We start from the raw sequence: 12609 nt of genomic DNA on the forward strand, positions 1-12609 counted from the left end.
TTGGCTAATGGTTACACAAGCAAAAAAAATCGTTATGACATCATAAAGTGGCCAAAGTCTGATCAGCTCATTTTTAGACAGGTTTTTATATAAATGGATCAGGACAAAAAGAGAGAGAATCTTTTTTCCTGAAACCTTCAGAATCTCTTCACACAGAGGGGACACATAATAACAAAAATAAAAATAAATAAAATAATGATTTTGCATAATGGGTGACCTTTAAAGTTAAAGATTAGTAAATGTAAAGAATGTGCGTCTTGCCTGTGTTGTAGCATGCCCTGATTCCTTTCTTGACCATGCATTTGGTGCTTTGGGGGCAGGAATGTGTTTCACAGACGATGCCTGTCTCTGGATTGCAGGTGCACTTTGTGTTACAGTCTTCTTCATACACCACTTCACCAGGCTGGAGACATGGAGCCGGTTCATTACACAGGGGGAAATAATTCACAGAATAAATGAAGAGAGAAGTCCACATTATTTCATTCTTATTCCATCTTATCAACCCTGCCACAAATTTAGACAATCTGCTAATTAAGTCTCTGGAGAAACACTCAGTGCGCAGATTTAAGATCAGACTGGCTCATGTCCAGCAATGTGGGAAAAAGCAAATGCAGCAAAATTGCCATGTCAGCATGAATGCTGACATCGGTATTTGCTCAAGCCACTTTGGCACTAAAAAGCTATAATTTGTATATTGCTCTATTTTGAAAGGCCTCTCTTTTATAACAGACATAGGTTTTCTACCTTGTACGATCTTCCATTGTCATAGCAGCCACACTCTGTCTCTTGAACACACGCATGTCCATTGAATAAAAAGCCAGTATCACATTCACAGCCCTCTGTACAGCTGCTGGAGCACTGGACAATCTCTGTGAGGCCTGCGCAGGATGCAGAGCAGGCGTCGGCACACACCTCATAGTGACTGTTGGCTGGGCATTTCATGGCTGAAATTAATTAGCACACGGAAGAGAAATCATGGATTGAAAAGGAACCTGTTAAAATATTAAATAAATACAGCAATTACACTATAGCTCCAGAAAATAAGAGAAAAGCTAAATAGTGAATGTATTTTTATACTAACGACAGAAGGAAGGCGTCCTCCAGTCTTTGACGTCCACGCCTGCCATGTGACAGTTGAAGGCATAGGCTGCTATGCTGTTACAAAGCACCTTCCCATCCCCGTTGGAGGCACACACATCAAACACACAGTCAGCAAAGTATGGCTGTGGGTCCAGTTTACTGTGGCAGGCTGCAAAAGGGCCATTGGGGGCTGTAACAATGCCGCAGTAAGTGGACTTTGAAAACACTGCCTTGCGAGCCGGGTCACATACAGGACAGTTTTTCCCTTTGCAGCCGTTCTCACACACCACATTAGGGATGGTGACCTTCCATGACTTTCCAAACACATTCACATTGTTGGAGGGCTTACGGTTCGGCATTTGGAAGTCATCTTTTTGCTCACCGTTGAAGTTGCCACACAGGCCACAGACCTTACCACGATAGTTCCCAGGCACTGTGACAGTCACGTGATAGACCAGATCATAAGTGACAATCAGTCCGAAATCTGTTGCAATAACATACCGCAAGCCTTCCTGATAGACCAGCACTGCTCCGTCATTAAGATTCACAGGGAGGTAGTTAAACACCCCATTTACCTAAAAGAAGAAAGTGTTTTTTTAAATAAAATTAAAACTTCTGATGAGAAGAATGTCTAAATATATTTGTCAAGCTTGTTTTACTCTCAACCATCTGCCACCTGTAAACTGCATTTCAGATATGGAGCTTCTTTTTTCAAATAAAAGAGCCAGTGTTGTTTCTCACCAGGACTCCAAACATTTTGTTCCTGATGATGAGAGTGAAGCCGTAGACATCCACAGCTACCAGCTTGGTGACAGCCACCATTTTGTTCATAATCTTGTTCCATCGCTCGTTCTCCACCTGCACAGAGAAGGCCTCCAGGTGGGTGCCTTCCAGCCCGCAGCTCTTGGAGAGTGTATAGGTGCAAGTGCCCTGGAAATTGAATGTTCGCCCATCAAAAGAGCGGTAATGGGGGTCACCAGAGGCGTGGCACACACCCTTACCAACAGGATGACATTTGTGCACGCCATCCTCCACTTTACACTTCTCATTAGGGCCACATGTGAACTTCTTACACACAACCTAAAAAGAACAGTTGAGAACACACATTAAATACATTTCCATCCTGCAAATGAACACTGATCAGTATCAAGTTATTATTAATCACATTGCATCCATTACCTCATCATCTTGTGTGCACTTGCACTCCTCCTGACACTGCCCATTGGGATAAAAAACTTGGCCGATGTGGTAGTAGTGGTCATTGTAGACGCAGCCGCACTGTGAGAAGGGAACACAGCGATCTCCACTGAGGATGTACCCTTCATCACAGGAGCAGCCCTCCTCACACTGAGCCTCGCAGCCCTGCGGAGGGATCAGACTATGGCAAGAGGCCTGACAGCCGGGTGCACAAACTTCATAGTGGCTGTGGACTGGACATTTCACCGCTGTACACAAGCGACATAAAAGACAATAAATGTAAATGTTCTTTATCATTTAACAGAGACAAGTACAATTACATATTCAAAATACAAGCAGTAAATACAAAGCAATATAAAGGCTCAGGAAAGGAAGAAACATATAAGGATGTGTAGAGAGAGAAGTTGAAATTAAAATGTTTTCAATATTACTGTTATACACTGTTACAATAAATAATGCTCACTTGGCTTTCATCATTAAAATGAATGCATGTCTCACCACAGTAATGAATGGATCTCCATCTGTACACCTTGGCCCCCACAGCTTGGCAGGCAGATGTGTATGATGTAATAGCCTGACACAGCACATCCTTTCTGCCCTCATACAAGCAAACATCATAAACGCAGTCTTCAAAGTAGCCAGCTGGGTCCACTTTGGCATGGCAGTCACGGAACGGTCCTTTGGGGTCTCTCAACAAACCGCAGAAATCGCCTTTTTCATATTGAACCTTCTGGGTAATGTCACAACTCGGACACACCCCTTTGCAGCCGTCTACGCATCCTGGGATCTCTGCCACTCGCCAGCTGACGCCAAAATCTACTGGTAGGACAGGTTTATCACCGTTCTTTGGGGTCAGATCATCCTGGGGTTTGCCATTGTAGTTGCCACAGAGGCCGCAAACGGCTCCCATGTAGTTGCTTGGCAGCGTTACAAACACAGCACCATACCAGTTAAAGGAAACTTTGAGGCCAAAGTTTGTTTTGACCACAGCAGACCAGCCGCTCTTAAACACAGATACACGTCCATCATCCAGAGTGATAGGCAGGTTGACCAGCTCCTTATTCACCTGGAAAGAAACCGTGCAATTTAGGGTTAATAGAGGTAATCTGAACTGATAAAACTGATTATTTTAGGATTACTTCAAAATCAAATGTTGAAAGTATTGCGAATTATAATAAATAAATAGATAAATAAATTGATAAAATTGACACAGCCACAATATGTTAAGGCACAAACTACATATATACTGTGTGTATTCTCAAACATGTGGGATGTGCTTTTCATTTGTTAATAATATTGGATATCATTACAAAAAGGTCTCATAGTAAAAATTGTCATATTTTGTAGACAAAATCAAAGATGTAATTAAGTCATTTGTACAATTATATTATAATGCATTTGCAGTTTTTCAAATGTAGTCTGGGCGGATTATAGTACATTTTTTGTAATCCAATTAAGTAATTATGCTTACATGTAATCTGTTCCTACCCATAACTGATGTTTATTTGTATTTGTATAAATATTAGAAACAACTTTTCATATAAACAAAATTATGTAGATCTTACCATAATCAGGCCCTTGTGTGTCTTTGTAATGACAATGCTGAGGGAGTGCACCTTGATCTCCACCAACTTTGTGTATGAGACCACCCTGAGGCCCCGGTGATCATTCTGCACCAGCACTTCAAAGGGCACCAACTCTGGGTCCTTGGAGCAGAGTGCAGCCAGTTGGTACACACATGTGCCCTGGAAGTCAAACTTCTTGTTGTCAAAGGTCACGTAATGGGGGTCGCCTGTAGCCTGGCAGGTGCTGTGGGAGACTGCCTGGCACTCTCGGATGCCACCCACCACCTGGCACTGCTGCCCTGCCCTGCAGCCTTTATCCTGGCACTCAACGCGTCTGCTTCCAGCAACGCATTTACACCTCCGCAGACAGCCCTGGTCGGCCCAGAATGACTCCCCAGCAGGGATATTTCGACCCTCATAGCTACAACCACACCTAGCAGCAGGAACACACTGACCTCCGCTCAAAAGAAAGCCTGTGTTACAGGTGCAGATCTCCACACAGGGGCGTTTGCATTTGGAGGATGTATTTGGGTCAGAACAGGTTGCAGGACAGGCGTTGCCGCAGAGCTCGTAGTGGCTGTTTGCTGGACATTTAGCAGCTTGAGAGGGAGACAAAATGTACAGTATAAGATGCGATTAATCCTAGGAGCAAAAGCAAAAAACACAGTTTGTTTATTTGAAGATCCATTAAGTTAGAATTACTTACTACATCGTGCCATCTTCCTCCAATCTTGAACCTGGATCCCAGCAATCTGGCAGGCTTCAGTGTAAGCCTCCAGTGTCCTGCAGAGGAAGTGTCGGAGGCCGCCTCCCATGCATACATCATATTTACAGTTCTCCAGGTATGCTTGTGGGTCAATGACGGCATGACATTTGCTGAATGGCCCATTTATTATCAGTGTGATGAGCCCACAAAACATGTCACCCTCCCACATCTTCATCAGGCTGTTTTCACAGCGCTCACACCCACCCACACAGTCATCTCTGCACACAGCACCTTTCACCGGCACCTTCCAGCTGCTCCCAAAGGCCACAGCCCCCCCCGCCTGGGTACCGGAGGGCGTGGTGAAGTCATCATTGGGGTTATCATTGAAGTTGCCACAGAGACCACAAGTCTTACCGGCGTAACTGCTGGACAGAGTGACCCCAAGATTGTGTTCCCAGTCGTAGCGGACAGTCAGGCCAAAGTCAGTCTCGATAACCACAGAGCGACCGCTCTGAATCATCGTCAGCTTGTCTTTGTTTAAGGTTATTGGCAAACTCCACAAACTGTTGTCAATCTGCACAGAAGAAAATATCTTAAAGTCTGAAGTCATAATTTATTAATACCACATACATAATTTAAACAAATATTCATCATCAATTTAAGTCCAAATTATATTTAAAATATGTATATTTGAAAAATAACAATCTTTTACTGACAGAAATAGGAAGCCTTACCCTCACACGACCCGTCTCAGACCTAACGACTGTGATGGTGACGCCATAAACCTTCACTGTCACCACGGCGACATACGACACCCTGAGGCTTCCTCTGTTCTCATTCTGGGCGAGGACCTCAAAGTCTGGGAGATGGTCATCCTTTCCACAGTTTTTAGCAATAACATATGTGCAGGTACCCATGAAGTCGAAGCGTCGCCCGTCGAAGGTGCGGTAGTGAGGATCCCCCGTGGCCCAGCAGGTGCCAGGCTTCCTTTCCACGGCCTTGGGAACACAGGAGGGAAACCCGCCCTTCACTTCACACACCTCATTGGCACTGCAGGTGATACTGCTGCAGGAAAAAGATCCACTTCCTGGAAAACCATAATTAGTCAACAATTACCCACAACATTACAGTTAAAGAGTAAGGCAAAATATGTCAATGCTCCACTAAGTATTTTGTACATTATACCAATATCTGTTTTTAAATGATTCTATATAGTATGTTCACCTTACCTGGCTGTATACATTGTCCTTGGGCACCATAACCATTCATCTGGCTGACTCCTATACTATAGAGAGCAAAGCGGGAACCAGAGCTGGACACAGTGTGTTTATTGTTGCCGGGGTTTTGCTGGTAGGACATCTCCGCCCAAGAGAAATCTGTCCCTGTAACCTTCTTCCACTCGACATTACGTGGCAGGTTTTTACCATCAATACGCAGCTCTGACATCGCACTGGTCCGTGCAACTATCAGGGCTTTGTTTTCAAAGCCCTCTAGAGCCTCGAGTGAGTAAGAGGAGCAGAAGCGGTCGTTGGACAAGATGGCCATCAGGAAAGGGTCGTAGTAATTGAGCCAGCTCCTTGTGACACCGTTGAAGAGCATGAGGACTTGGATCCCATGATCGGCCTGAATGGACAGGGTTTCAGGATTGGAGGAGTGGATCTCTACTATTTGCCCCCTGACCAAAGTAAACACTTTTTTATTGTTTCCGTGGTGGACAGTGGCTTGGGTGGGCTGCGAGGCCTGGAGGAAGACGCTGTCAAATCTGCTCTGGAAGGTCAGGGGAGGCACAATGAAGCTTGATCCCCATCTGCTAACTGGCAGGAGCTGCTCATAAACATGGTTACATTTGGCAAAGCGCCATGTGCAAGTGTGACCCGTGACAACAGCAACAGGGTGCTGGGAGGCAACTCTGGTACCAGAGAGTTCATAAACACTCTGGAGCTGCACGCTCTCATACGGCTGGAGATGTATCACCATTCGGCTGCCACTCCCATAGACACGACCTTCGAACCTGATGGTGCCGCGTGGGAAAATCTTCAACTTATTGCTCTCTTTTCCATTTGTCACAGAGAACTCTTTGTAGGAGCCATAGGGGGACAAAGCAGGTGTAAAGATGAAATATTCAGTACCCCATTCAGTGGTGGGATATACAACAGAGGTGTCTGCTGTGTACTGCTTGGAGTTAAATGAGGTTACAGATACATCTGCTGAGGCTTCTATGCGCACTGTGTTGGGAGACCTCTTGCTGCCGTACATCTCCACACCAGTAGGGAGACTGATGGTCACCCTTTCTCCGGCATTTAGAGTTTTCTCTTGCTTGAAGTTTAAGGGAGGCACTTTCACTGTCACTTTAGCATTGGCCTGAACGGCAGTGATGTATAGCTGATAATGAGGACTGCCATAGTTGGCAGCATAATTCTGCATGAATGACAGGGCAAACTCCCTCCCTGCCCCTCCAGCATTAGAGGGACCTGAGAGAAGGGAGAAGAGCAGGGAAACAAACTTAAAAAACACGTCAAAAGACGACTTATTTTCACGTAACCTAAAATGAAGTAGTCAGGTACAAAACTGCCTTCACAGATCTCGCATGTGAAGAAAACATGTCAAAGAAGCATTAGGACATGAATGAGACTATTTGTGTCAAGGCAATCAAAGGATTCACAGACTGTCAATACAAAACTTCGCTTGAGATCGCATACACAGTACAAAGAAACACTATGACACCAGAGAGAAAGTGTCTAAAAAACACCTTCATTTCAAAGTTAAAAAAGCAGGAATGAATGCTATTCTATAATGGATGGATTGCTTTTTTCCTTGATAACCATTGTGAGAGATTTAGACTGAGGAATAGTCACTTAACTGCTTCTCAGCAGCACTCAATAAGTCACTTGCGCAGACAATATAATTGCATGATGGAAATATTATCAAAATCTGTGCCTTTGCTGTGAAAAGAACATTTTCTGGGCTCAGCCAGGGCCTGGGGGATTTAGATTACACTCCTGTTTCACCCATTCAGTATAATAGTTCCAACTCAATAGCAGCTGAAGGAAAATGCTATTCCCAACAAAAGCAAATTTCAATTTAGATGGCTATCCTTTATTTGCCGCTCTCTCGAATTCTTCACCTGTTAACATTCTGCTTCATTCACACAAGCACCTGGTATGGCCGCACAACAATGCTCTCAACTGATGGGGTTGACAACCTGGAATTGCTTCAAATTGAGCGATCACTTGGCTACAACGTCCTGCTGGGGAATTCAGCACCGAGGTTCGAGAAATGCTGGTGTGACTGATTAATTTAGCTAAGCTGCGTTTAGTCAGATTTCATAGTTGAAGTCGTGCAGGATTTTTGATTAGAATAAAGAAATATTTGTAATGAGTTTTAAAATGTACGTCGCTTCTATGTTTGTTCAGCTTAAAACTTTAAAATCATGACTAATAAGACATGCACATATACATCAGATTGAAATGAAAATCATTTTCAAGTGGGTCCTGCAACAGTTAGACAAAATTACAAAGATCAGAGTGACTTACAGCTGAGGAAAGCTCCCAAAGCACAGAGCAGCAACAGGATGCCCATGACTGAAAGACAGAAATGCACATTTGTTGTAAGCATTTAAAATGTTTTAAAAATATACAATACATTATTTTCAACAAAAAGCCAATGCAAATAATCTCTATGGCGTGCTTACCTGCTGGAGCATGTATGGCAATTTTGTTTACTGTTCCCTCTTTTTATATACTGTCAGACACAAATCCAACCAATCAAATATCTTGAAGCTCAACCGCTACATCTTGGAAAAACAATACCCTTCCTCCAGAACAAATTAAGGCAGAACTTGGCACAGACCTGCACGTCCTGCTGTATATTGACATAGGTGTGAGGTTTTATGCCAACTTCATGTATGGGACGTATCATTCATCTTTCTCTATTGTTACAACCAGACAGGCACTTCTTTTCAGGAATCTGATAAGAACCCCTGCATGATTTATTTAAATGTATATCTGTAGAAGTATTAAACATACCAAATATTTATTACGGAGAACAAACTCCTCTATGATATATTTTCCATCCTTAAGTAAATGCATTTTAAGATTGAGCATGCCATGATTAAAGTATATTGTAGTTTATTTAACCGCTTTAATCTGCAGGACATTCCAATGCCATTTGATGTGCAACACCATCTGTATTGCATCTTCTGGTCTAACCAAAAAATACATTTTAAGTGGGCAAGGCAATAATGTGATGAGCCCAAATCATATTTCCACAGAGTTTGAGTCAACATCCAGCACTATTTGTATCATATTGCTGTAACATCATAGAATATACGCATTTTCCAACACAGGTTTCTTCTAGTAAATCCGCAGTTGAGGAAACAGAAAATCTGCTGTGATAAAATTACTCTTTAGCAAATGCTTAATGTAAAAAGGTTAAAGTGATGTATCCATTTCCTCACTGTACACTTGATTTTGTTGTAATGCTCTTCTACAACCCAAGTACCAAAGTGTGTATGTCAAGTTTGATCAGTTTGGGAAACCCTCAGTGATCATACCAGAGGCCTGTACTACGAAGCTGGATTTTCGCTTAGCCGGCTAAATTCAGGGAAATCTCGGGCTTTCCGGTCCTACGACGCTGGTTCTCTTTTTAGCAGGCTAGATGTCCATGGTAACTTATGCTGAGCGGCAAACCTGCTCCGGAGCAGGTTAGGTGGCAGGCTAAGAGATCAACTCAGTGAAAGCACCGCCTGCTGACCAATCAGAGCTCCGTGTGCGGAGTTTAAAGCGATCAATTCATATTACAGGATAGAGGAAATACAGAAAAACTGCCGTTGCAGGAAAGACGGCCGTGAAAATTAATAGAATATCCCCTCCCATCTTCAGAGCAATCTGACTATTATAATATTAGCGTTAAGAAAGCTTACTTAAATATCTGCCACGACATAAGTAACCGGATCAGAGTAACATTAAGTACAGTCCGCGGCACTGTGAGTGCAGACGTCGATGTGTGCCATTATCATTCATATCATATCACATCATAATGTATCATATTTCCTTATTTGAGTCAGCTTCTTGAGCCGTATCTGGCCGTGCAACACTCACAGTGTCACATACTGTATGCAGAAGTATTATTTTAAGCAACACATTAAGTTGACGAAACACTCGAGTCAAATTCTCCTAATTAAAGTCAGATCCACTTGTGTCTTGGACGGGGCAGTGATTTCATAAACCTGTTAATGTACGCATTCAAACACTTTTTCTTTTACCAGCTGTATTCACCTTGCAGGTGCAGCTATGTGGCTTTTATCCTGGATAAAGTGTTTAAGACATGGATGTTTAAAGTTTAACTTCTTCATATTTGACTAATATTAAAGTTCACTTTTCATTCAGGAAGTATGACGCTGCGCTGTCAGTACGCTTGTCCGTGTTTGAGATTGGTCGAATGCTCCAAATACCACCCCTTTCATGTGAACGCGCACCTAACTAGATAGGACACGGCTGGCTTGAGCGATCCACTTGATAACCGGCGTCGTAGTACAGTTTAGCGCCAGCGCGTATGTTTTGGCTTAGGCCAACCGGCTAACTCCAACATATCCAGGTTAAGTTGAACCAGCTTCGTAGTACAGGCCTCAGCTACTGTGCATCACATTGATAGCTTACAAGGACTTCACAATGCACAACACACAATTTCTGCCTGTGTTTATATTGTGTTAAGCCATTTGATGCTTGTAAACAAAGACATGTCCCTTGTAATGCTTGAAAAATGGCTGGATAATCCCATGGAACTGATCGATCAAATCTAAATCAACTAATATTTTGCAGAGTGGCAGTAGATGAGCTTAATGGGTGGTTTGTTAGTTTTGTGCGTCACTGAAGAACAGCACATATAAAAAGGGTGTTGCAATCATAAGTGATAGAGAGAAAGTCAATATAATTTGTCCCTCAAAAGTTTGCTTTGGATTAAATAAAATAAAAAGTAATCTCAAATATTTGCTCATGTGGTCAGAAGCACTTTGGTAGGGCATCAGTAAGCCTGGTTTAGTTACTGTACATACTAGGGATTTAGATAAGGTGTGCCCTCAAGCTAATCAACATTGGCCAGAGATGACATTATTTAAAAAAAGGTGCATGGGCCTTTCTGATAAAGGTTGTGCCAATATTGCATAAAAATGTATGAGAAGGGCACGTCTTCCTTCAAAGTTTAAATAACACACTCCATAGCAGTTTTGGTAAATTTGTTTGTATTAAACATTCAACAAAATACAGCTCAGGACATTAAAACTGTCAGTCATCATCCAGGGAAGCCACTGTAAAAAGAGAAAAATAGTTATTAAAACATAATCTACATTAGTAAATAAATACACATGTTTTTGTGGAGTTCATCACTTACCAGCTAGGAAAGTCAGGTAGAACCCATGACCCGACTGAAGTGTGTGAGTGCAGGTCATTAAGGTTTCCACAGAGACCACACAATTTGCCCGAGTACCAGAGAGGGACCTTGACTGTCACCATGGTAACACCAATCTCTATCTCAAGCTCTGACTCCATCCCAGCGTCTCTTCTTAGGATCACTAGAACCTCCGACTTGTCCTGGTTCACTCCAGATGACAGGGACACCCCTGATGGCAAGATGTGAGGGAGGCTCATGAAACGTCCATTCACCTGTGGGGTGTAACAGGGAGTTAGGACAGAAATCTTAAAAATGATAAACATGAAAGTACTTAATGGAGTTATACCTTCACTGTGCCTTCCTGTATGTTAAATGATGTTCCATGCAGGAGGATTTGAAACACAGTGACAAGTCTGGAGCTGCCATCACAAGGCCCATGGTAAGAGATCAGGCTGAACCAGTGCACACTGGCTTTGTCACAGAGAGACATCAGACTGTAAGATGACAGAGGGTCCAAGCTCAGCTGCTGCCCACCGAGGGTGGAGACTTGGAGGCTGCCCCTGAGCTCACAACCTTCAGGTCTGTCATGACAGCCCCAGAAACTGTTCCTCAGAGCACATTGCTGCCCCAGACTGCAGCCTGCCTCCTCACATATCACTCCTCCCAAAGGGTGGCACCAGCATCTCTGGGTGCAGTCCTCGTTGTACACTTGCTCATCCATCTAAGAGGAGAAGAGAAAACAAAACCTGCAGTTGCTGAAATATTCCTTATGAACAGATTAGTGTGTTTTATAAGCTTTTATAGTTACCTTGATATATACACCATGATGAACACATCCACACTGGCTGTAAGGCACACACTCTTCCCCATCAAAGACATTTCCATTGTCGCATTCACAGCCTTCTGAACAGCCCGTTGCTGAAGAACCAGGCTGGAGCACAGCAGGGCACGAGTTGGAGCTGGAGTCAACACACTCCTTTGAGCTGCTGCGGTCAGGACACTGGAGAGCTAATGACAAAAAAAGTCATTTAGAGTGGATCACATACTCCATTTAATGCCAATCAAAAGTATTAAATTACCGCAAGGAGTGTTCACTCTCCAAGTTCCTACTGCTATTCCGTTAGCCTGGCAGGCTGCAGAATATGCTTCTAGTGTTAGACATGCGGCCATGTGCCCTGCTAAAGCACAAACTGCCCTGTTGCACATAAGTGTGTAACTATCACGCTCCACATCGGCATCCCGGCACTGGTGGAATTCAGTAGTATTGATAAACAGGCCATCGCAGACCATGGTGTCGTGTGGGGACAGTCTGCACTCATCGCACTCTCTGCCACAGGTGTCTGTGCAGAGCTGCCCTGGAGCGGCCCAGCTGTGCAGGAGCTCTGCGAAGCTCTCGGACAGACTGCCATTTCTCAGTTCCAAGTCATCATACTTGTCTCCATTGAAGTTCCCACAGAGGCCTGAAGCTGTGGCGTCATTTACTTGAGGTACAGTTAACCTGAGGTATTGGGTAGATGACAAGTCAATCCCCACCCCGGACGGTGTGATGATAATCAGTCTGTTGCCATCTTGGTAGGCTTTAAGTTCACCAATGTCAAAAGGCACTCTGCGTTCTTCTCCGTTTACCTGAAAACACAGACACCAGTTAAGGCTGCAGAGATTTTTTTTTTTATC

General features: G+C 43.5%; 1 protein-coding gene across 1 annotated transcript in view; it reads right to left on the reverse strand.

The window, feature by feature from the left end:
- The window catches only part of LOC117480514 (IgGFc-binding protein), a 35515-nt gene that overhangs the window by 6722 nt on the left and 16184 nt on the right, over positions 1–12609 (reverse strand). Inside the window, exons 24-39 of the mRNA XM_034127858.1 lie at positions 12015–12561; positions 11744–11943; positions 11282–11656; positions 10936–11207; positions 10842–10852; positions 8082–8129; positions 5778–7019; positions 5283–5635; positions 4549–5122; positions 3843–4441; positions 2776–3343; positions 2260–2525; positions 1822–2160; positions 1082–1655; positions 745–944; positions 262–403 (exon numbers count right to left, since the gene is read on the reverse strand). Of these exons, the coding sequence (XP_033983749.1) occupies positions 262–403; positions 745–944; positions 1082–1655; positions 1822–2160; positions 2260–2525; positions 2776–3343; positions 3843–4441; positions 4549–5122; positions 5283–5635; positions 5778–7019; positions 8082–8129; positions 10842–10852; positions 10936–11207; positions 11282–11656; positions 11744–11943; positions 12015–12561 (6310 nt within the window). The remainder of the gene's footprint in view (positions 1–261; positions 404–744; positions 945–1081; positions 1656–1821; positions 2161–2259; positions 2526–2775; positions 3344–3842; positions 4442–4548; positions 5123–5282; positions 5636–5777; positions 7020–8081; positions 8130–10841; positions 10853–10935; positions 11208–11281; positions 11657–11743; positions 11944–12014; positions 12562–12609) is intronic.

The sequence above is a fragment of the Trematomus bernacchii genome, unplaced genomic scaffold (assembly GCF_902827165.1).
Source record: "Trematomus bernacchii unplaced genomic scaffold, fTreBer1.1, whole genome shotgun sequence".
Taxonomy (NCBI): Eukaryota; Metazoa; Chordata; class Actinopteri; order Perciformes; family Nototheniidae; genus Trematomus; species Trematomus bernacchii.